The 24,848-nt window shown below is 43.7% G+C and overlaps 1 protein-coding gene across 2 annotated transcripts; it reads left to right on the top strand.

The window, feature by feature from the left end:
• The first annotated feature begins 1,325 nt into the window (after positions 1-1,325).
• Positions 1,326-21,690, top strand: waca (WW domain containing adaptor with coiled-coil a). 2 transcript variants are annotated; one of them, XM_072713019.1, is made up of 13 exons: positions 1,326-1,599; positions 1,863-1,896; positions 2,716-2,908; positions 8,345-8,436; positions 12,834-12,949; positions 13,065-13,180; positions 14,722-14,973; positions 17,940-18,062; positions 18,603-18,748; positions 18,833-18,954; positions 19,248-19,437; positions 19,532-19,659; positions 19,975-21,690. In XM_072713019.1, the coding sequence occupies exons 3-13, from the start codon at positions 2,770-2,772 to the stop codon at positions 20,042-20,044; spliced, it is 1,494 nt and encodes a 497-aa protein (XP_072569120.1). In that variant the 5' UTR covers positions 1,326-1,599; positions 1,863-1,896; positions 2,716-2,769; the 3' UTR covers positions 20,045-21,690. The 2 variants fall into 2 exon arrangements, with proteins under 2 accessions (XP_072569120.1, XP_072569115.1); XM_072713014.1 differs by having other exon boundaries at positions 1,326-1,637.
• The last annotated feature ends 3,158 nt before the right edge of the window (positions 21,691-24,848 follow it).

Here is a 24,848-nt window from a genome sequence, read left to right as displayed (position 1 = left end):
TGTCTGAAAGGGACGTCTGGGTACTAACCTGGATTATATCCAAAAAACATAAAAAACAGCCACCCAACTCACTACAGAATTAAATACACACCTTAACATTCCTGTTTCCACCAAAACTGTTCATTGGGAGCTCCACAGGGTCAATGTTCATGGTCAGGCTGCTATAGCCAAACCTTTGGTCACTCATGCTATTGTTAAACATCGATTTTATGGTGCCAGCAGAGCAAATCTTGGGCTGTGGACCATGTGAAACATGTATTGTTCTCTGCTGAGTCCACCTTCACTGCCTTACCCACATCTGGGAGAGTTACAATGTGGAGAAGCCCCAAAGAGGGTTACTACCCAGACTGTTGTGTACCCAGAGTGTAGGACGGGGGTGAATCAGTGATGGCTAGGGCTGCTATATTATGGCATCTCCTAGGCCCACTACTTGTTCTAAAAGGGCGTATCACTGCCAAAGACCACCAATCCATTCTGGGGGACCATGTTCAGCCAATGGTTCAAGCATTGTACCCCGAAAGTGGTGCTGTGTATCAGGGTGATAATGACTTCAAGACTTCAAGACTTTTTATTGTCATTGTACAGTTGCCTGGACAACGAAATTAGCTAGCAATACCACAAAGATGCAAGAAAGTGTCAGTACAAGATATAAGAATAAGAAACACAGTATATACAATGTATAGGTACATGAGACATTGGGGGGTATATGCAAGGGTGTCATAAATATAATAAATAAGGGGGAAGGGCTTTTGTCACCAACACTCTTTTTTGCACCAACACTCACCGCAAGATTGGAGAAAAAGTGCTTTGATGAACATGAAAGCGGAGTTAAACATCTCCCATGGCCACCAGATCTGAATATTACTGAGCCACTTTGGGGTGTTTTGCAGGAGATATTCAGGAAACTTTTTCCACTGTACTGCAAGAAAAATGGCTCAAAATCCCTCCAGCCACAGTGCAGGACTGGTATCTGTCATTCCAATGACAAATTGCTGCTGTATTTGGCTTCAAAAGAAGGCCCTACACCATACTAATAAAGTATTGTGCTCTAAAATCAGGTGTTTCAGTTTCATTGTGTATAGAATTAATGTGTAGTTCTATATGATTATACCTAACTTTTCTTATACACGCAGGTGTTTTGTGTTTCACACTATTAATGCTAAAAACTACTGACCTCTTCCAACCAGCCCTGGAGTGTTTGTCGGAATAGGAATGGTGGTGATGATGATGCTAATGATGATGATAATGATAATGATGATGATGATGGTGATAAGGTCCTTCTCGGTAACCGGATGCAGCGGCTCGAGCGCCGTCGCGCGCAGGTGTCCCGGATGTGATTGTGGGTGGGGGCGGCCGCGGGGCTGAGCTTCACTCCTCGGCAGATCGGAGCTCGGCTCAGTGTGTGCGGGTGTGAGATGGATCGAGGGCGCTCCTTCGACTAGCACAGTCTGCTCGAGACGCTTTTAAAACAGCTCTGATCGTAGACGCGATCGGGTCTCCGAAAAACCATAGGGAAAAAAGACGAAAGCAGCAACAAAAAAAACGAATAAGTAGCCCATCTTTCACATCCACTCCACACACACTAACACGGCATTGATGGTAATGTATGCAAGGAAACAACCGAGACTCAGTGATGGGTAAACAGATGTTTTATATTCAGATTCCCCCTCCCCCTCTTTTCCGCTTTGACAATCTTCCATTTTTATCTAAAATCAGAAAAAGTAACAACTTAAGAAAGCTCATCTCGTTTATTTTATTCTCGACTGCCGTTGTTTCTTTACGCCGCGTCGGGTGATCCTTACACGTACGCTTTAAAGTCTCTAAACGTGTTTTCTGTCTTGTTCTTGTTTTTGTTTTCGTAGGTGCAACGACAGAAGGGATCCCCAGTCCTATCAGGTATATACGAGAAATAAAATTAAAACGGAGGGGGGTGCTCGGCGCAGGCTTGGCGGCTCCTACAGGCCTCGGTGCGGAAAAAATACACCGATATAACGAAAAGTTCGGGCTTTTTCTCTGGTATCCAAACGTTAAAATGTCTCTGACTGTGCGTTTAGACTCACGGGGTGTGTTTTGGGGCACCTCGGTTTCGTTTCGTACGGTCGAGCTTGATTTTTTTAGTTTTTTCTAGTCGCAAACCGCCGCTAACTCTGCTAGCCGAAGGCCTGTCATCGGGGATAGTTAGCACGCAGGCTAACGAAGATAAATAAATAAACCACCCACACCAACAAAACCTTTCGGCTTTTGTTTTGCGTTTTGTGCTTTAGTTTATTATACGTGTATGAAAAATAGCCTTTAGTTGGGTAATATTGTTGTGCTTAGTTTATTTACTCATTTTATTTATTTGGAATGCATGCAAACTGCGACAGGGAGCGCTGAACTAACCCAACGGGTTAAATGTCAAGCCAGACCGATCCACAGGTCGAGGCTGCGCTATGATTGACAATTACATTAAACTTAATCTTTATATCAGTATGTGGTATGTTATAACTGTGCTAAGGTTGAGGTTTTCATACAGGGAAATATGTATATAGTTTACATTGGCTGCTCATATATTACGTGCCTATTCGCTATACAGTTGTGTATTATGTCCTTGTATATGTCACACGCAAAACTTAAAATTTGACTGCTGAGCAGTTCTGGGCAAAGTGACCCAGCTCGAATTGCTAGTGTTGGGTGGCTGATTTCTATCTTGAAGGCTCTAAATATGTGTTGCAGACTCTTAAATACCCATCAAAGAGCCACCCAGGCAATGATCACCGCCATGAGAAGATGCGCGGCGACTCGGACCCTACTCCTCCCTGCAAAGTGCTTCGCCGGTCAGACAGCCCCGAGAACCGGCATGGTGACGGCATGTCACAGAACAGGGCAAAAGCCATCCAGTCACATCGGGTCAGAGAGAGAGATGGAGGTAACGCTGAACAGTATCGAAACCCCCCTGCATAAATGCATAGCAGTCAGGTTGCAGCAAACTACAGCTGTTGGTGCTTTACCTCTGTCCAACCCCATGAAAGTTACTATTATTTTTTATTACATTAATTACATTTTACATCATTTTCTTTAATGCAACTGTTATGGTTGTGTATTGGGAAGTCTATTGCTTTGTTTGCATGTGTATATATATATGTTATACAGGTATAATCTGTAATCTGTCTTTCTCCTATTAGAACACTTCTCTCTCTAAGGCACTGAAGATTCGTTGTACCCAAAACTACAGCAGAATTTTTTTTTTCCAAGGACGGAATTATTTGTGTGTGTGGTATAGGATACATAGCATCAGGTTACTTAAATTCAGTTAATCTTTGGTTTGCTGTACATTTCGGGAGATATTTCCATTTGCCTTATTTTTTACACCACTTTGGCTAGCTTCATGGAAAAGTTAACATCTCACAGGCATTGATGGGCGGAAAAAGTTATCTTTACTTTTAATGAACCTTGTATGTCTCTTGGTTTAGTCTGTTAGATTAGCATACCTTGTATGTACACATTAGTTGGGCATGGTTATTTTCTTTGGTTTTCAAAACATGTATAGTTAAAAACATTTGCACGTCATGGACAGTAGAATCAGTGGTTTTAGCCTCCAGTACATTTTCTTGAGTCATTTTGTGTTTTTAATTGGTGCTCAGTAATTGTCTCATACTGATCTGAGTAGAGGAAGATCCAGTGGTATTCCTCATAGCTTCACTGAAGGGAGTGCATGCCTTGTAAAAATGCAGATTATGATGCAATACTGTTAAGGAAAATGTCTCAGCTCTGACCATCTCTAGCTATATTTGGTTGAAAAGGAAAAGTCCAACCCAGCTCCTGGTGCTGTTTTCAGTATCACCTCTGGAGTTTACCTTGCTCTGCATGTTCTCTGAGAGCCTTTTTCCATGGAACCGCAAGGGTTTCATTTTAATGCGGGGATGTGCTGTCTGAACACACTGGCTTCATCTGAACCATTGTTTGTGGCTACTTATCTTTGACTTCTGTCAGTGTTACACCGTCTTCTGAAATCTTGAGCATTCCAGGTGCTTGCTGGCTTGAGCCATCCAGTAATTCACAATTTCTTTGGGTTCCTTGAAACAATTGGTCAGATCCCTCTTAAGCTGGAACCTTCACAGTGATCAGCACCCAGGGTCCACATTAGACTCTTCCTTGTGTCTACCACTGCAATGTTTTTGGCCTCTAACATTCTAAAGATGTCAGTTGTCTGTGGTATGTAACCATGTTAAATGCCTTTGTTTGGAATGTCTTTTGACTCTGAAGCATTAGGTTTTTTCTGTGTTCCTTTTAAATTGGAGTCCTTTGCATTGCTTGACTGCAAGCCAAGCGTTCTGTTTAGGCTCTGGATTCACAGAGTGTTATATTCTCAAGATTGTTTTGGGTAGTGTGTCCCCAGTCATGTAGGAATCCAGACTATGTCTCGAGGTCAGTGTGCCCACCCTTCATTAGACTGGTCCCTAGCAGAATTGCCCAAGCCAAATTTTGAAAGCCCAGCTTGAAATTTCGCTCACCGCTGTCTGTTCCTTGACTGACCTTGCAAGTGTTCTTCACATCGTTCGCCCAACCCTGGGTAAATCTGTGGTATTGTGGTGACAGCTCCCTAAAGCTCTTCACAGCTTCGAAGTTTTGAAATGTACTTTTTTGATGTTCTAGTATACCTACAGATTTTTTTTTAAATCTTTGAGCTGATTATCTTAGTCATATTCTTGGCAGGATATTCTGAGATGGCAGGATGCTCTTGGACCTTTTTTTCCACTTAATATTATGGGTCTGTTCAGTGTTCTCATTCATACATTAGTTTTGAAGGTTGCTGGAAATTAATTCCACCAGTGGTGTGGCCAGGATCACTAAGCAGGGGCAAAGAACCAGGTCTTTTAGCTTTGCCTGTATTTCAAAGAATCAGCCCGTGCTCATGAGATTTGGCCTACCCAGCACCTAAAGTTTTAAACCCAGTGTAACTAAGGAGAGTGACTCGGGGTGGTGGCCACTTGTACATTTAGAAAAGTCAAGAGTACTCATAGGTAAATGGAAGCGATCAGCTTGTACCAGTGGTGAGGTCTGCTGTGTAAATAATCCATAAGGATGCAACATACTCCTGATTCGGCTGGGGGGGGGGCAATCATGTGGCCAGGTGGGTTTGATGGTCACTTCCTCCACAAAAGTCTCTAAACTGTGTGACAAGCTGGAAGGTTAAGGTGGCCTAAAGCCACAAATGATGGTTTGGCATCTTGACCCACAGGGTCCATGGAGAGTAGTGGGTTTGAAGGCAAAATGGAGCTTGCTATTATCAGCAGGACACAAGTGTTTCAGGATTTCATCTGCTTTGGGCCTCACTAAATGGTTATTGTAATGGTGGCATCACTCCCGACAGGCAGCACTCTGCCAATCTAAAGCCCTAATGGGAATAATATTCGTGCTCTTGCTGTTCAAAATGGTTGAAAATTAGACTTGAGTGTTACTTTTTAAACAAGAGTTGGCCCATGTGGACCAAACTCTGCCTAATATTTTTTATTGCAGTTGTCTGTGGGCATGTGGGCTTTAGAAAGCTTTCAGCTGCTTGACGGTCTTGGGCAGTCGTGTCAGCATCAGTGCTGTCTAGTAGGTGACAGACTGTTGGCAGGTTGCAGCAGCATAAGTCCAGGTCTCACCTAACTGTCACTTGTAGTCAAGTTCATAATTGATTCTTACTGAAACCAATTTATTATTTTTATCTTTTCAAACCAATAAACTGCCCAACACACAACCATACCAGCTGCATTAGGGGAAAAGTGATGTAAAATGTAATTAATGCAGTAAAAACAACTTCCATGGGGTTCCACATAAATCCAGTGGAAGTGCTTTTTAACGATTCCGCTGTCCTTCATGTTATCAGAGTAGGGTTAAAGTGTACTGCCCTTGGCTTGTCGGTGATCTCTGTCCATTAGCATTCGTTTTGGTCCAGTAATTACAGGCATATTTATTAAATTGGAGGTTATGTTAAAGTTGGGCCCTTAGAACGTTTTGAATTGGAGACAAGTGTAATTGGGTGGCATGTATCAGTTCTTTCATCCTTGCCTTTTGTAGGCTTGGTTTTCTGAGTGTGTGCTTTTTACCTGAATGAACACCAGGGTATTGTTTAACTACTTAGGTGTTGAGGGAATGACATGGATTAGAAGGAAAGCTCACTGTTTCTTGGAGGATACACTTGAGACTTTCGGTGCTGCTGACATTTCAGTCGCTGTCCTCCACTGGCATTCTCTTAAACCTTAAACCGCAGTGAGAAAGTCGGTATTTCAGCTGCAGGAAAAGAATGGTCTCATTAGGAAAGCTGTAGATGTCAAGCATGGTAAGTAGGGATGGGTTTAACAGAAATGAAATGTAGAATTAAAGGGGTGACTTTTGTCTGTTTTTTTTTTTTATTTTTATAAACCCTGTCGTTTTATCTTCTGCTTTTGGGCATCATGTCACCGTTGAGCATGATGCCCCAGGGTGCCAACCGTTCACAGGCCATGTTTTCCCAGCAGGTGGCCTGCAGGAAAAATCATGTCGGTTTAGTTTTGTTTTAGGTTTTCGTTTCTCTAAGGGAAAACACCGCATGTCTTTTGACAGTCCTGTCAGTGTCAAGCTTAAGGGCAGTAGCAGCATATCTGGGTTTTCTGTAACTGGCTAATGCAGGATTGACAAGAACTGTGCTAGGTAACAGCCTGGCGTTGCTGGGAATCAGCGCCTAGATCCTCAGAGGATCTCCCTGTGGTTGCGTGCTGCAAATTCCACTGTGTGCCAGTGGTTTGGTTTGGGGAGAGTGATTATTGTTTGGCAATTTTTTCTTATTATGGTTTTAACATTATTGCTACAAATTGTTCAATTCGAGTACAATGGAGTTTACTCCATCATAAAAAGCATAGCTCCAGTATCTTTTTAAATGATTTAAAGGAAGCTGTTATGTACTTTTCAGTAATGTGCTTACAACCGAGGCTGTTTATTTTATTATCTTCCAAGTGTTTTATGTTAAATCATGTTGGCGCTGAGCCCTGAGGTGCTGCTTGCATGCTCCATGTTCGTGGTCCTGCTGTAAGCTGCTGTAGTTATTGGTTTCCTGTGGCGGCACAGCATGTTGCCCTCTGTCGGTGACCCGGTGGTGGGTTTCAAGCAGCAGGTGTCAGCTGGCTGCTGCCTTGCGGCCTCCTGGGAGGTGGGTCCCGGCTCCACAACCACCTGCGCCGTGTCCATTGTCGCTACCCAATGGGCTTATTGGCCTCCTGGTTGCCTGTTGTGGTAATAGGTCTATATTATTTATAGTGTGCTCTGTTGCATATAAACTGAAGGTAGAACTCCTTCAAAGGCGGCTGTATTATTTTATACCCCCCCCTCCCCCAAAGTTTTTAGTGTTTTGCTTTGACTGAGCTGTTACCTGATAGTTGTGTAATTATAAATGGTTAAACTGATTGTCTTGCTTGACTTGCTGTATTTGTTGCAAAACTGTTATTGTTGTAGTGCCATTAATAATAATTTATGCTCCATTAATTGTTTCAAATTACCAATTTTTTTTCAAGGTTAAGTAGACATTTAATATTTCAGTGCTAAGAATGACTGTCATTCATGAAATTATGTGTGCTTGTTTCGCGGAAGGTGAGAATATCGAACATCTCTCACAGCAAAGTATCCTTCAGGTTCATTTTTCAGTCCTTTAAAAAGCAATATTAAGTGACTTTTCAACTAAGATGTTTAATTTAAGTGATACATATTGCGATTCATTCAGCTGACACCTCAAACAAAGTAAAAAGGCTAATTAAGAGCCCAGCCAGACCTTAAACCTGAATACCCTGTAGTCTTCCAGAATTGAGTTTAGAACTCCAGGTGTGAATGTGCTTTTTTTCCCGTAATTGCTTAAAATTACATTACGTGGTTACCAGAGAAGGGTTTCTGTCTCTCTTCAAATATTTAAAACTAACAAGGTATTCGAGACTTTGTAATTCACTTTCAGGATGGTCTCGACGTGCAGTGAACCCCCCCCCTCCCCCTCTTCTATAGCTGCTTGTTGGGCCAGCATTGACAGTACATAATATAGATGTCTGATTTAAGTGTGGCTGGGTTTCACCACACACAGCAGTGGTGTTACTCAGGTGTTTTGTTTCTGGATATCGACCGGCTTGGCCTTTCTAGTCAAGCATGACTGAAGCTGATCTCTGCTTAGTACATGCAAGAGCTGTTTACCAAAATGCCAGCATTGAAGAGGGCCTCGCTTACTTTGCTTTATTTACCAAACAAAATGCATGTTTGTCTGCTAACGTGACTGATGTGCGTAACTGAGTCAGTTGGACTCACTCATTCTGATTATTAGCATGTTTTTTTCATGCCTGTTTTTTTTTCCTTCTTCTTCCAGGGACCAGTTATTCTCCTCAAGAAAATTCACACAATCACAGTACTTTTCATAGCTCAAATTCACACTCTAACCCAAGCAAAACATCAGACATAGTAAGTATTTGCTTTTATTGAATCTTTGTTTGGTTCTGCATATGGAAATTTGGATGTTTGCCAGCTAAAATGTTGTACATGTATTGTCAATTAAATACTTAACTATTAGTATCATAAAATACCTTGGAATAGGTAATCTTACTGTAAAATGCTGCTCTTCTGCAGTTATGTAATCTGTGACAATTACCAAATTGTTCTTTTTGGAAAATAAGTGTCTGTGTATAGTTTTTTTACGTGTCATTTTCTAAAACTGAGTTTTTAATCATTTGCTATTCTACGGCATCAAACGTATGTAATTTCTCCCATGATTTGTTAGGTAAATGATGGGCAGATCTCTCGGCCAATCCCAAGGCACAACTAGACTTGTCACTGCAAGGAATGTCTTAACTGAGTAATAAAGGTTATGTATTGACATAACCAAGCTTGGGTTTGTTTAGTAAGAAGTCCGAAAGAGTCCTGTGTTTCCATTGATTCATTTATTTGCCCCTAGGCCCATTCAGTAGTGTAAACAGAGCTTGTTGCTATGGTCACACACAGATAGGCTTTTAAGCAGCCAGTTACGCTGGAGCGTTGGATGCTCCCAGCTCAGTTAAGGGCCAGCCATGTTGCTTTTCCATGTCATCCTTCCTGGCATCTGCTCTGATGCTGTGTGGTCCACAGAAGGGTAGCGCTTGCCTCGATCATTCCTTAGTTCTTTGGAGCCATGGTATGCTGGCTTTTCAGCCCTTACACCACCATTCCACCTCGGGGCTGAATTTATTAACCCAATGTAATAATTGGTTACTAGCACTCGGGTAGACTGGCAAGCCCTGGCATCTCATTCTTCTAATGCTTAAAAGACCTGCTTTCTACATCTGTCTGCTTCTGCATTGATGCATTGAAGATGGCATAGATCATTCGGTCCCCACTCCCACATTTTATCATTTTAGCAAGTTAGTGAACACTTAATCTGTCACAGACAGAGGTTCACCAATGACATGGTTCTGAGCTCTTAAGTTACCTGGGTTGTACATTTAAATGCTCAGTCATCTGTTTGTGCGTCGATATTCTTGGAGAGAGGGAGAGATGCCTCTTGCGATGTAGCTGCATCGACCTTAAGTTGTTGCATTTTAACCAGAAATACTTCAATCATGCAGTGCTGAAAGTGTGTACAGATTCGTCGCTTTATTTAATGCTGATTGTTAGCCTTTGGCTTCTCAAATAGATTTCTCAGATTTATTCCTCCCACTTTAAGAAATAAATATTTTGTCAGTTTATGGTTTGTGTGCAAATGTGTTTAAAATTGGTTTGTAGTTTTTACCAGAAAATTCTTGCATTGGAAGGGTAGGGAATGACCGCTGAACACCTTGACTTTTACATGTTTACAGTTCGTTAAATGTGTGCATTTACTGCGTATTTAATTTTTCATTGTTGCGCTGCAGAAGCAGCTGTAACCCAGGACTGTGCTCTCCTGTTTGTATATCGCCCCTGACCTTTCACACATGCCGCCTTGTGATCCTTAGGGCACATGGTTTCATCACACTACAGTGTTCTGCCAAGGACGTGCCCTTGCACCATTGGCGCATAAAAATTATGGAAGGCGCATAAAAAATCTAGTATGTGGGTCATACAGCGTGTCAGTTTTGAGCTGATTCAAAATCCACAGTTTGTGAAGTTCATTTAACCCGTCCCCAAAATGTAAAGTGCCCCTATTAGCTGATGCTTATTGGCTAATTTTATTGATTGTTCACATCGGAAGCGGAAATAAAGCCATATATATATTATACTTTCTTGTATGTGCAGCATGGCCAACATGAAAAAATCGGGGAGCAAATCATGCTTGATACTTTTTGTTTTTTCAAGGCTCCCAGCCTAGACAAGAAGTCGATGCAGGTGAAACACAACAATTTGGCCGATAGGCCATCAGTGATGTCCTATGTAGCTGCAAATACGATAGAAACAAATGATTATTCACGCTTGTAAGCAGCAGACTGTTCCTCACTGACGGGCATCAGTGAAGTTAAGCTGTCTGATATGAAAAAGAGAGAATTTTCTAGTAAATGGTTGAGGGCGTAATCATGGTTTGAATATGATGAGGAAAAACTGCATGATTTGCAAGCTTTGCATAAAACACAGTAAATGTAATGCTCTGCCTAGCACCCTTATTAGACACGCTGACTAGAGGCCATGAACAGGCTGTGGTTGCTGAATCCATGACTGGGTCCTTAGTGTAGGCTTCTGGGGGGGAAAATGAGAGGCAGCAGCTTTATGTGCATTGAAAGCTGCCTTCTGGATAGCAAAAGAGGGTCTTTCAATAACTAAATCTGAAAGCCTTGTCAGCCTATTGAACCAATTGAACTGCCCTGGTATCTCTTCTCTGAATGTAGACAAGACTGCGACCTGCACCTCTGACAGTGCAGCAGAAGAGTTCATCCAATCTCTTACACCTGTTGTCTGAAAGAAGGCTGAAAATAGTCATCTAGTGTCCAGGTGTCAGTCTATTGTATGGGGAGACTATATATCTACTACCCAGAATCTGAGTGTGTATTATCAAGGTATAGATGAGAAGCAGAGGATAATATTCCGATGCAAGAAATAGCCTTGCTTCAAACATTGTATGTATGTTGTAGGCTTGGGTGGTACCTATTTTTTCATATAGTCATACTTTCTAGACATTTCACCCCAGTATACAGTATATTACATATTTAAAAAAAATATATATCATGTAGGATGCTCTAAACTGTGAAGTCACAGAGAGCCTAAATGGGCTTATTGGTGTGGAAGTTCAGTGCTAGTGAAACGAGGAGACAGCTCCTTGTTGAAGTTAGAATATTACCCATCATCTTTTGACACCATTGTCACTGCCCCATCTGTGGCCGCATGCACACTCATGTATTCCATGCATGCTTCCCAACAGTTTACTTTTTACATACTTAAATGAAGATTCAATCACTACTAATGCCTCAGTATAACATCTCCATTAATTTCAAAGAAAGAGAAGCATCTGTGATTTTAACTATAATACTTAATACTTTTGGGATTTCTAAATACCGGGGCGTACCATAATACCATCATACTGCTCAAACCTAGACTGAGTAATGCTGAGTTGCATGTTGAAGAATTTACAGTGTGAAGTTCAACCTTTTATGTGAATGTCCATGTAATAATCTGCCATGGATACAGTCTTTGGACATATACACGCACATCTCTAAAAGAAACATAAAATGCTTGTTTTGGTCTCAGTCCTTTGTCCCACCCTTTTTGAAAATGGCCTTTTTCTCTCATGTCTGATGGACCATTTGGCCCCACATTTTGAAAACCTTGGCAGATTACTGCCACTATATGCTTTTTAAATGAATGTGAACTTGAATTTCAATGCATCCGTGATATTTCACATCTCCTTTACTGCCATACCTGCCTCTGTTTTAACACTTACTTTGTCCTATTCACTTTTGATCACACTGTGATAGTTAATGAAAAAATGTTTCCATTTGAATAGTACTTTAGTAACCATTAACCTCTTCGCCATATAGTTTATTTGTGAGTGTAACGCCCTTATTCCTGCCATTTCAGAATTTGTTTTAAAGCTACCCTCTTGGTAGGGGAAATTGTCATTTCGTCATTGTCACTTCCAGCTATTTTTCTGATGATCCGTCCATTTTTAAGTGTGTGGGAGTGGTGAGTGGCTCAGCAGGTTAGCACATGAAGGTTGCAGGTTCCTATCCTAGGGTCGGCAGTGTGATGTCACCATTAGGCTCCTGAGCAGGGCCCTAACCTCGTAGTTGTTCCATGGACTGACTGACCCTGCTTTCTCAAAAAAATAAAATAAAAATTAATTGCTTTGGATAAAAGCATCTGCGACATAAATAAAATGAAAGTACAATTGCAGCTCATGATATTTTTGGCTAAATGAACATTGGTCTTTGCATGTTCATAGAGCTTTTGGTATGTGGAATCTCACTCTAAAAGCTTAATAACATAATATTTCAGATAAGCGTGACTGATCTTAAACCCTCATAATGCTTCTGATTGTTTTCAATGCGGCACGGAAACTGGACTGGCTGGGTGAGCAGAGCAGCAGCTGTTACGTGGCCGGGCTGCATTTTTCTTCGTCATTATATAGCCTAAATTGGAATGGGTTCTTTTTCTTAATCCCTTTGATTTTAAAGCAGCCGCTGAGACACCCGAGTCCACATCCATAGCCTTTTGGTTGCTGTCCGGCGCAGTCAGCTCTCTGGCCTGGAGAGAATGAGAATAGTGTAGAGGAAGCCGCAGACGCCCCGCGCTGGTGTCTCCAAGATTGCAGAGCTCTTACATCATGCTGGATCCGTTCCCCTGTATCCCTCTGCTGTCTGAGATGGCGCGATGTGAGCTGCACCTTTTTAACCAGGGCCCTGCTTTCCTCCCCCCGCCCGCAGCCTTATGAGCCTCCCGACGACTGGTCTGAACACATCAGCTCTTCTGGGAAGAAATACTATTACAACTGCAAGACCGAGGTCTCCCAGTGGGAGAAGCCCAAAGAGTGGCTGGAGAGGTACTGATGAGCCTGCCTCATAAGCCGCGCACCCTTCCCCCCCCCCCGCCCCCCTTCGGGCTGCACAGATTGGAAGAGTCACCCATTTCGCTGCCTTTCGTCGTCTTGTCCTCAGAGAGCAGAGACAAAAGGAAGCTACCAAGATGGCCGTCGTCAACAGTTTCCCCAAGGATAGGGACTATAGGCGGGAGGCCATGCAGGCCACATCTGCCGGCGGTTTTGGCAGCGCAAGTGAGTACGGACAAATGAGTGAACTCTCAATCACCCCTTCTCTCCATATACCATACTTCCCCTCTTTCAGCTTGGTGACTTTTCTGAAATGAATAGAGGAATAGGTTAATGTTTCAGAATGTAGCCTGCAGACTTCCTAGACTGTTTGTTTGCGTTGGGGTGGTAGTTGGGTGAATAACAAGCTAACTAGTTAATGTCAAGGTTTGTTCTGGGTCTTGGGTTTTGTTTTCTGTTGTAGTATGAGAATCTAGGCTTAGGTGGTCTAGAATTTCCTGGAGTTGAGGGGTGGGTGGTCTCCTGTGTTATTTTTGTGTATTTTATTATGCCAATTGCTGTTTCAATCAGATGTGCCCCCAGTTATTTTACTGGTTGTTGCCTTTTAAGCAGCACTCTTAAGCTGGTCACCTTCTCCTGGTTGCTTTGACCAGGTTAAACACAAAAATTTATTCCATGTAAGTGAGAATTTAACAAGGGTTGCTGTCATCAGCGTGAGTGTTGCTATTAGATCTTATTAGATATATGGAAAGCCTCTGTTAAATAAAAGGAACCAAATTAACAGGTTTAGTGGTGGCATACAAGTATAATGGTTCTGTTCAAACCAGGACTGCACCTTCTATGAGGTATTACAAAATAGAGCTATGTAATGGACAGTGACTTGGTTAGGTCATTGTTGCTCCTAATTAACGCTGAATGCCTGAGAGACATGGTCATGTGACTGTCCTCTGTGATGGGGGTACAGCTGTTCTGCTGGCCCTGCGTCTGTCTCAGCCTATCAGCAGGAGCCTGGCTGTCATGTGGTTAGCTATCTCAGTGGACTTTTGGCAGCTCTCTCAGCTGTTTTGCTTTTATTTATGATGCATGTCTTTAACAGGCTTTTTGGATGGGTTTCATTTTGAGCTATTTGGCATATAGTTAATGCCCCCCCCCCCCAATCTGTCACTATGGGCAGGATGTTGTACAGTAGCAGTGCTAGTCTCTTCTGTGATTCTGGTAGTTAGGAATATATTGTAAACTGGGGAATGCATTTTAATTTGTCTTTGACTGACATCTGAATTGCCTGCTGGGGTAACATGAAACTTCAAATGGTGGCTCAGGTCAGTCTGTAACACTGCAGAGAAGCAGTCTGCAGTAGAATAAAGTGAGTGTTATAGCACATTTTGAGAGTTGTATTGCTTCAGGTGGTCTCTGCAGAGCACCATAGGCCTGATAAACACGGCAGATGTTTACTGAAAATGCATTATTCATGTACCAGCCATTCAAAAGCTGTTTAATAGAAAGGTGCTGTGTTTGTGCCCCCCCCCCCCCCCCAATCATTTCGTCTCCTTACAGAAAGGTAACACTCTTCTTTGAGCTAAACTTCCCTGGTATTCAATTATCCAGGATGGATAGGTTTTTTTATTTTATGGATGGATATTTTTTTTATGGAAGTCCAACCTTTGAGTACTCTACAAAATTATTTATAATATTATGTAGGGCTCCCCCCCCCCAGTCTGCCACAGTTTATTTTCCCAGGTTGACATAGATTCCCCCATCCTACACAGAATCTTCTGCGGTAGACAAGCCAGCGACCCACCCCTGCAGCACCCAACCCTCCCCCGCTTCTGGTCTGAACCCGTCAGCCGCCCCACAGGGCTCGTCAGCCCCCACTGTGCCCGTCTCTCCTGTCCCCCAGTCCCCGGCAGCGCCGCCTCCGCTCCTCCAGGACCCCAACATCCTGCGCCAGCTGCTGCCAGCACTTCAGGCCACACTGCAGCTAAACAACACCAGCGTGGACATGTCCAAGATCAGTGAAGGTAGGGCCCGTCTCGTCCTGGCTCACTCGCCACGTGTCGCTCTGTTGACCAACTGCTGTTGGAGGGGATGCAGATCTAGGGATGCCAGACCAAACTGAGCTAAAGGAATTCTGAGAAATGGGCTTCCTGGCCCCTTTGCATAACCTGGTTTCCAAATGGTTTGGCTGGTCTGGGTTGTAGTTGAATCACTCATCTGTATGTGCAGAAGATACCTACTGAGCACTAGCTTCCGGTTGAGTTTCTGTCCCTTAAAAGGCCAATGAGATCGGGAACCCTGTACCGATTTTCAAGCCCGGGAGGGACTGGCTTGTTTTGAGCAGAGGTCCAGTGAGAAGGTCTAGATCTTTCTCTCATTGTAATTCCATCAGATTTCAAGGTGGGCTTGTTTGGCGTCTCCTCTGGGGCCTATTCGCTTTCCAAGCGTGGCTGTGTCTGATGCCACCACTTTCTGTGCTTTTCGGGCTGCTTCTAATAGCTGGGTATGACTCACCATCAGCTGCCAGCAGCCACTGTGCTGCCCGCCCTCTGCAGTTCCAGGGATGGACCGAGTCGGTGGGCTTTAGTGGGAGGCGGGTTCCTAGCCTCCCTCCCCTGGCTGCCTCCTTGATCTCCCTGCCTCGCCTCCATCTGTTCTTACTGAGCTGTTTGACCTGCTCTCTGCTGCCTGTCCTGGGGTTCCAAGTCTTTATCGTGCATCTCACCCTGACACATGACTCATACCACACCTTGCACCTGTGTGAATGTGAGTTGTCCACTAGATCATCTACAGTGTCAGTCCTGGCCTCTGGCTTATACTGCAGAGAAGCAGTCTGCAGTAGAATGAAGTGAGAGCCTTATAGCACATCACAGATGAAAGGAAGCAGTGTTTTGTGTCAGAGAGTCCATTTAATGCTGGTCGTGTATGAATAGGTGTTGTGGAGTCATTCCCCCCCCGTCACTACCCTGTTCCTACAATAATGGGTAAACTCCACTGTAGAGAAGCTCTTTATGTGGCTCTCTAGGTGTATCTGAAAATGTTTATGGAAGCCTAAAAGTAGAGATGTACACGCTCAGTTGATATCTTGAGTCATTTTCTACCTGTTTTGTCTGGTGCAGGGATTGGACGGCGCTTTATGAATGATCCGTGTTTGACATTTAGACTTTAAAAGGAAATGTGTGCCTTTTCTTCATCGTGCACACCCCTTTGAAATCTTCCCGCCCCCCTGTTCTTCTGCAAAATCATGAAATGAGTTACTTCAGGTTTGCTATTGCTGTTTTTCCAGATTTGTGCCAGCAAGATCAAGGCTAACCAGTTGGTTTTGTTTTTTTGTTTCGACCTGGAAACTGCTCTCGGGTGTCGGCTGTAAGGTGGTGACACGCCTTTGTTCCTTCAAAATGAGCCACGTTTAACCTATTTATGGACAGTGCTAACTAATCGCACAGAATAACATCCAGTTTTATTCCAATAGCAATAAACTCAAGAAAATGCACACCAGCTAGATGGGTTCTGCTATAGTAAAGTGCCCTAAACACCCCATTCCTTAAAATTAGTGTGGGGGAAAAAGTGTGAAATATTATGAGCTATGCACCTAAAATGAGATCCAGGGGTGTTGGACTGTTGATTTTTAATACCTATAAATGACTGGATTTTCTCTATGGTATGGAATTGGGTTGAAATCCTCACGCTTTGTCAGATGGAAACAAATCCCCATGGTGTGACTTGGTGTGGCCTGACAATGGGGAAAAAATATGCCTCAAAATTGAATATTTAAGATGCTTATCCAGTTCTTGTGATTAATCATTTTAAGCTTGAGGTTACAGTTGACATACTGTTTATTTTTTCAGATGGTAAAGCCGTCTAAGTCCCAAGCACAGTGAAATCTGTTGTATTTGGCATGTTTGTTCTAGTCTGAAATTTAAATAATAAAAAAAAATAAAAAATCATATGCTAAATCTTCTCCAGCGGTGAGGTAGTCACCTGGTTCTCAGTTGGAGCAACTTTTCAAAGCTACGTTCTCCTCTTCAGAGTCAAGATTGTGTATCTGTTTGGGATGTTTTGGATGAGTTGGTTAATCAGGTTAATGACCTGTAGCCTGTGAATTGTATTCGCTGGGCCCTTTGCTGAGCCACAAATGATATACATGGGATTGAACGTATACATCTGAGCACAATAAAGGTCACTCTTACTTGGGTTTTTTATGCCTTTGTTCACATTTTTACAGAGCTTAGGTGAAGGTCAATGTAGAAGTATGAGGCCTCAAATCAGTAGGCTCCAGATTCTTGTGCTGGGAAGGGATTTTGCTGGAGTACTGTTATAAGTTTAACTGGTACTCGGCTGCGTGAAGTACAGTAGAATTACCTGCAGCGTAGGCCTGAGCATGGAGTGTTTGTGGAAGGGCTGACGGCGATGGCTCTCGCCTCCCGTCGTCTGACTCTGACGTGGCAGCAGGATGGAATGGAGCCTCTCAGAAGGCTGCTCCTCTCCGGCTGGTTTCTGCACCGTGTATCTGCTGGCCTGCTTTTCCCCCTTTGGAAGACCCGAGTTTCCCGGCAGAGAGCACGGGCCATGGGACTCGGTGGCGCACCAGTATTCCGTTTCATGGCGATGACAGGTTGTGCAGGAGCCCATCCATGCGACTTGCTGGATTGACGTTGCGGCGCTGACAGAACCTTGGACGGTGTGGAGCTCAGGGGGGGATGGCGTTTGCGAGCCGGCCTCACCATTCTGCAGGGTGAAGGACGTCAAGCCGCTTATAATCCGCATGTCTGTGTGAACCTGAAACAGGTGTGGGACCAGCTCAGCTTACAAGGAGAGTGCTTCAGGGCTGATGCATATCAGTTTGCGGGGTGGGGGGGGAGTGTATAGTCCCCCTCCTTGCTGCTTGAGGTGACCCAGTGGTTCAGTCCATTTTCCCAACCAGCATTACAATGTAATTTTTCATTTTTTTTTTTTTCCCCTCTTCTCTTCCTCCCTCCTTTCCTTGTAGTCCTTACAGCTGCGGTCACACAAGCTTCACTGCAATCAATGCTTCATAAGATCCTCACAGCTGGACCATCTGCCTTCAACATCACCCCTCTGCTTTCGCAAGCTGCACAGCTGTCTACACAAGGTACTGGATGCAATTTGAACCCCATTAAGTTCTTTGGTGCTGGACTGAAGAGCTTCTATCCAAAATTCCATGCTGTTTCGACGTTGTTATAGGTTGTCAATTTGGTGGAACTTTGTGGTTGTTGTGCAGTGTGGCTATGAGGCACCAGTTTGGTGTGTTTTGAGGTTTCGTTTTTAATAAATCATTTCAGTACAGCATACATATTAACTCATGGATGCATCCAAACAATGGGCTCCGCTGTGCACCTGCTCTACTCAGCAAAGTTCATCCTAAGTGCATCTCTTGATGTTCTTCCCACAGTTTAACAGCAAACTTAGTATTAGAGCTAACAGCTACTTAACCTATGCCTTTTACCTAGGTACGGTATTCAAAAATAAAATATCCATTCTTTGAAGATTTGACGGAGATCCTTTACGGAGGTCTTGCAAATGAAAACTATAAATATTTAATACGCCTTGCAATTGGTTGTCATCTTATTTATCCACTATGAATGCAGTTAATTTCACACCCCACCCTTTTCCCTCTGGGCCCATGAAACAGCCCAGCAATCGAGTCAGTCTCCGATGTCGCTAACGTCTGACGCCTCGTCGCCGAGGTCATACGTCTCTCCGCGGATAAGTACGCCGCAGACGAACACCATTCCCAAGCCCGTGCTGAGCACGCCTCCCGTGTCGTCGCAGCCTAAGGTGAGGCTAACGCCGCGCCGGCCGGCCGCCTCCTTCCGTTATCGTGCGTCCAGTTTGACAGTGCGCCCCCTTGTGACCCTCCAGGTTAGCACGCCGGCAGCGAAGTCGGGACCGGTTCCACAGGTGGTGCCGGCATCTCAGCCGCCTGTCAGCGTGGAGAAACCGGGGCACGAAGCTGCCTCCCCACGCACATTTCAGCGGCACAGGTGAACCGCTGCTGCCGTGTCCTCTGCGGATTCTCTGATGCAGTGGTAGCAACCTTGGATTATATGATGTTGATTATGTAATATTATCTTATATCATTTAGCCAGCTGTAGTAACCGCTTTCATGCTAATGCTCCAATATGCTGCAAGGAACCGCTACGCGTTTCCTCCCTCATGCCTTGTATTATATCGCCATCTGCTGGCCCATTGTGGAATGACAAGCAGGTCCAGTTTGTTAGCGTTGGGAGCTCTGTCTGCTGGGATGTGGTCTGAAACCCTCCTGTTTCCCATCCAGTTGCCAGAGGAGTCCCTCCCCGGGCTTGGACCACATCGCTAGTGGCAGCAGCAGCAACAGTGTGAGCATCGTAGCTCCCGACGTCCCTGTGAAACCCGTGTGTTCACTGACGCCTTCTCTGGTGGCTCACTTCAATGAAAATCTCATCAAACACGTCCAGGGCTGGCCGGCCGACGCTGCGGAGAAGCAGGTTAGGTGCCGCATCCACCTCCAGCATCTCTGCACACTGCTGATGCCCCTCCCTCCGCCCCCCCAAAAAACGTTAACATTTCTTGTCTCTCCAGGCATCCAGATTACGCGAAGAGGCTCACAACATGGGCAGCATCTACATGTCCGAAAACTGCACAGAGCTGAAAAACTTGCGGTCCTTAGTTCGGGTTTGTGAAATCCAGGCTACATTACGCGAGCAGAGGTAGGTCACATAATGAAATGTGGGCACAGATGCTGATTATTTCCCATCTGGTGTGTTTAGTCTGTCTGTAAATAGGCAGAAAGCTTAAAAAGCTTTCATCTGAGTTTAATGCCCAGTGCAGCCGATTGTCCTGCATGCTTTATATGAAAAATGACATATATCTGCACTGGTGGAATGTGTCATATTGCCAGTTTTTACTATGAAAATTGATTTTTGTTTATGCTGTGGCCATTGTTGTTTTTGAGAGAGAATTTTGGACATGCTTGGTGGGTAAAAACCTGCCTCTCATCCCGTCACCTGTCCCCCTGCCCACAGGATATTATTTTTGAGACAGCAAATTAAGGAACTTGAAAAGCTGAAGAACCAGAATTCCTTTATGGTCTGAGACCCCGGAGGAGCAGAAGACATTGCACATGGCGTATTGGACCCCCCCCACCCCCACCCCTCCCCTGAGATTGGTGTTCCAAGCCTCAGAACCTGGTGTTCTGAGCCCGGTCTTAACACTTTCAAGCAGCCACTGTGCCGGCTTTGGACCGTTGGGCTGGGATGGGGGGTGGGGGGGTGGGCTGGGTTGTGGGGCTTGGGCCACAGGGAAAGGGTGGCTTTAGCAGAGGGGGTGGTAATATGCTTTCTGAAGCCCTCCATTTAGTTTGTTCCCCCTTCCTTCCTTTGGATGTATTCATGTTGTAAATATGTTTTGTAGAGTGAAGCCATGAAAACCCATGCGAATTCAGCTTTGACACCCAAACTAATCAGCGCTCTGGTGGCTAAATGCATAGCCTTTCTACATGTTAACTTGTCTGCAGATGTTGCGCTTTCGTCAGTAGGTCTGTGAACCATTGCCTGGAGTCTGCGTGAGCAGCTGCATGCGAGCTGTGCAGCACTTATGGCGTCTCTGAAACTGGCTCATCTTTTTAATAACTATTAAACAATCTATCTGTTCGCTGCCTTTGACAGGACTCCAGTTTGTTTTTGTTTTTTTTTTAACTCCTCCCATCTCCTATTCAGATGGCCATGATGGATAATCCCCCCCCCCCCCCCCCAATTACCATTTTGGTAGACTTGATGCCTGGTAGCAATGGCTCAGAAATGCATCCGACCACCAAGCTAGAATTTTCCTAGAAATAAAACCAGTGCCTAATGGTTTGAAGTCATGGGACCCCCTCCCCACACCCCAGTGTTCACTGGAGCAGTACATTTGTAACTCAGGAGTGAGGAGCATTCCCAAAGCTGCCCCTGCTTCCGCCTGTGCTGAACACAGCACAGATCTCAGTCCTGTGTGGGAGGGTGCTGTTGGCCTGAACACTCAGAGCACAGATCTCAGCCCTGTGTGGGAGGGTGCTGTTGGCCTGAACACTCCCACTCTTTAGGGATATTTTGTTTGAGAGTTTTTTCTTTAATACACGATTGTTTGACTCCTCTGGGTCAAACGAAATTTCATTCCTTTGTACAGTTGCTACAATTAATAATGGGATAAAATGTTATTGAAGTTAAATTATTTCGACACTTGGTCCCTTTCGCCCTCTATTGGCGTACTGGGGTCACTGGAGACACCCCGGACAGATCCGTCACTTAAAATCAAGCTACACTCGATAGCCTATTAGCTTTGTGAGGACGCAGATGTTTAGTTTGTATTGTAATAAGGTGAAGTAAAGCGAGCAGGGGTTTTTAAGCGGTCAGGTTTTCGCACTGCAGAGCCCATTCTGAATTTGATTCCCCATATTTCTTGAGTATCGTAACTTTTTCTGTTCAATTTTTTTTGTACGCAAAATGACGGCGGGATGAAAGCGCCTGACCTGACATCGCACTGTTTTGTGTTTGTCTTTAGCTTTATCGTCCTGCTCAGAACTTCTTTCTCGAATGGGGCATTTGTAAATGTGACTCAAGATACAACTGACCACAAATCAGCATCAAACACACGAGTAGCCTACGTCTGGTTGGACTGTACACCGCTGTTCAGAAATTAGTGGAGAAGCTCGGCTTTGTATATTGTTTCCTAAAGTATATTAAAAATAAAAAAATATGCTACCACGGGTTTCAATTTTATTCCCTCCTACTTTTTTGTCCTTTGCTTTGTAGCGTATTTTTATTTAGAGGTGAAATTTTAAATGAAGTCTGTGAAATACCTATGCAGCCGTAGTAGATTTTAAGCAAAACTGTTTTTATAGATGTTTTATTGATCCCCGTGGAGAGAGAATCTTTACACCTCCCCCAACCTGCTCTCTGATGGTGAGAGTTTGCTTGGCGGCGAAGGGCAGCCACCCATAGCAGCGCCCAGGGAACTGGGGGTTAAGGGTCGTGGTCAAAGACCCGCAGACATGCTGAGGCCGGACTTTATGATCACTGATTTTTTTTTTTTTTACATGAAAGGGAATTACATCAAGTTATACCTCATCGCAAAGTAATGTTACGCTTTACGCATAAATGTGCTAGTAATTAGCCTATTAATCCAAACAGCAGAAATTATCCCGTAAATATATCAGATACATTATTTTGCGATCGGAATTAAACTCTTGCCTTTCCGCGGAGTTTCAGGTTACACGCTGGTTTTTAACTGAAGTTTAATGTTAAAATTCTGAGGAAAACTGGAATACGCCACTGACATAATCATGGAGCCGGCTGATCGCCCGCTATTAAAACAAATTAAAGGAAGCTGCATGTTTTTATTTTACGGCATGATACCATTCGCCCGTAAAGGTATCGTGAAATTGTCAAAATTCATTTATATAAGCTTTCTTTAACATAAACAATGCAAATGGACCTGTTATAACCACGATCAGCTCTGTGGAACCTATCGCAATTCTTTTACTTATATAAGGGGGCGATTCTAAAGAGTAAAAGGTGTAAATCGTTTAGAATTACGGAAAATTAAAGCGAAAACCTATGACGGCATTATTTTAGCTCCGTTAAGCAAACAATTATATTGCTCCCGCCGATAAATGATACTGCTACTAATCTAGACCAGCGCATACTAGCCCTGGCCAGCTATTCAGAACTGATTTCTACTTGAATTCCAACGAAACAAACGCAATGTATAGTCGTGGCCAAAAGTTTTGAGTGACAAGTATTGGCTTTCACAAAGTTTGCTACTTCCGTGTTTGTAGATCTTTTTGTCAGATGTTTCTATGGTATACTGAAGTAAAATTACAAGCATTTCATAAGTGTCAAAGGCTTTTTTTGACAATTACATTAAAATTTATGCAAAGAGTTAATATTTGCAGTGTTTCAAGACATCTGTAATTCACCCTGGCATGCAGCCAATCAACTTATGGGCCAAATCCTGACTGATGGCAGCCCATTCTTGCATAATCAATGCTTAGAGTTTGTCAGAATTTGTGGGTTTATGTTTGTCCACCCACCTCTCAAGGATTGACCACAAGTTCTCAATGGGATTAAAGTCTGCGGTTGATGTTTTGTTCCCCGAGCCACTTAGTTATCACTTTTGCCTTATGGCACGGTGCTCCATCATGCTGGAAAAGGCATTGTTCATCACCAAACTGTTCTTGGGTGGTTGGGAGAAGTTGCTCTCAGAGGATATTTTGGTACCCTTTATTCATGGCGGTGTTCTTAGGCAAAATTGTGAGTGAGGCCAGTCCCTTGGCTGAGAAGCAACCCCACATATGAATGGTCTCAGGATGCTTTACTGTTAGTATGACACAGGACTGATGGTAGTGCTCACCTTTTCTTCTCTGGACAACCTTTTTTCTGGATGTCCCAACCAATCGGGTAGGGGATTTATCAGAGAAAATTACTTTACCCCAGTCCTCAGCAGTCGAATCCCTGTACCTTTTGCAGAATATCAGTCTGTCCCTGACATTTTTCTTGGAGAGAAGTGGCTGCCCTTCTTGACACCAGGCCATCCTCCAAAGGTCTTCGCCTCACTGTGCATGCAGATGCACTCACACCTGCCTGCTGCCCTTCCTGAGGAAGCTCTACACTGGTGGTGCCCTGATCCCACAGCTGAATCACCTTTAGGAGACAGTCCTGGTGCTTGCTGGACTTTCTTGGATGCCCAGAAGCCTTCTTCATGACAACTGAACCTCTCTCCTTGAAGTTCTTAATGATCTGATAAATGGTTGATTTAGGTGCAATTTTACTAGCAGCAATATCCTTGCCTGTGAAGCCCCTTTTTGCGCAAAGCAGCGATGACTCTGTGTGTCTCCTTACAGGTAACCATGGTTACCAGAGAAAGAACAATTATTTCAAGCACCACCCTCCTTTTAAAGCATCCAGTCTGCTATTCTAACTCAATCAGCATGACAGAGTGATCTCCAGCCTTGTCCTCGTCAACACTCTTACCTGTGTTAACAAGAGAATCACTGCAATTATGTCAGCAGGTCCTTTTGTGGCAGGGCTGCAATGCAGTGGAAATGGGTTTTTTGGGATTAAGTTCATTTTCATAGCAAAAAGGGACTTTGCAATTAATTGCAATTAATCAGATCACTCTTCATAACATTATGGATGCAAATTGCCATCATAAAAACTGAGGCAGCAGACTTTGCGAAAATTAGTATTTGTGTCATTCTCAAAACTTTTGGCCGCGGTGTATATTAGATTTAACGCTAGTGGGCGCGATTCAGTCGTGGACCGGATCCCGGTCGAAATTCGCCTCTGGCCGTTTCATTCTGGATGGTGTACGACACCCATAAGTAAGAAATGCAAAATTAAGTAGCATATTTTCCTTAGTGTAGGCCTACATTGTATAATACGCCCACGGGCTTTTAGACAATATTAAATCACTTTCCACGACTTCAGCAATTGTCATAGATTAAGCTGCACGCTATGTTAGTACATTTTGGTGGTGCGCTAATTTAGTTGGGGTTTTTTTAATTTTGCAAAATCACAAAATCTGAATCTTCGCTGTTAACCATCGAAGAATATTTTAAATATTTTACATATTACCGCATTAGTTGTATATCCTGTTCTTATAAACAAGTTGCAACTATATATAGGTCAGGTAAATTGGTTTAGGTAGATTTAGGTAGGGTGAACTATGTAAAAGTGGGACACTTTTTGGTAAATCATTTAGGAAAATCTCATGAAAGCCATTTGTTCAAACTAATATTTTTTTTCTAATAGCTGCATGTCTCCTTAAAAAGTTTTGTGTGGACGTTTACACAGTCTGTGTAATATTTAAGAGTCAAATGGGATAAAACATAAATAGGCACCAATCATTTCTTAATGAGCTT

Source organism: Paramormyrops kingsleyae, chromosome 1, assembly GCF_048594095.1.
Source record: "Paramormyrops kingsleyae isolate MSU_618 chromosome 1, PKINGS_0.4, whole genome shotgun sequence".
In the NCBI taxonomy this organism is placed as follows: Eukaryota; Metazoa; Chordata; class Actinopteri; order Osteoglossiformes; family Mormyridae; genus Paramormyrops; species Paramormyrops kingsleyae.
Note: the sequence above shows the minus strand (reverse complement) of the source record. Positions and strands in the feature narration are given on the sequence as shown.

Bases quoted from the DNA above. Each gene is read 5' to 3' on its own strand.
- waca (XM_072713014.1), top strand. From the start codon at position 1,597: ATGGTAATGTATGCAAGGAAACAACCGAGACTCAGTGATGG. The intron at 14,974-17,939 runs GTAGGGCCCGTC...CTTTCCTTGTAG, and splicing joins CATGTCCAAGATCAGTGAAG to TCCTTACAGCTGCGGTCACA. The intron at 18,063-18,602 runs GTACTGGATGCA...CCCATGAAACAG, and splicing joins TGCACAGCTGTCTACACAAG to CCCAGCAATCGAGTCAGTCT.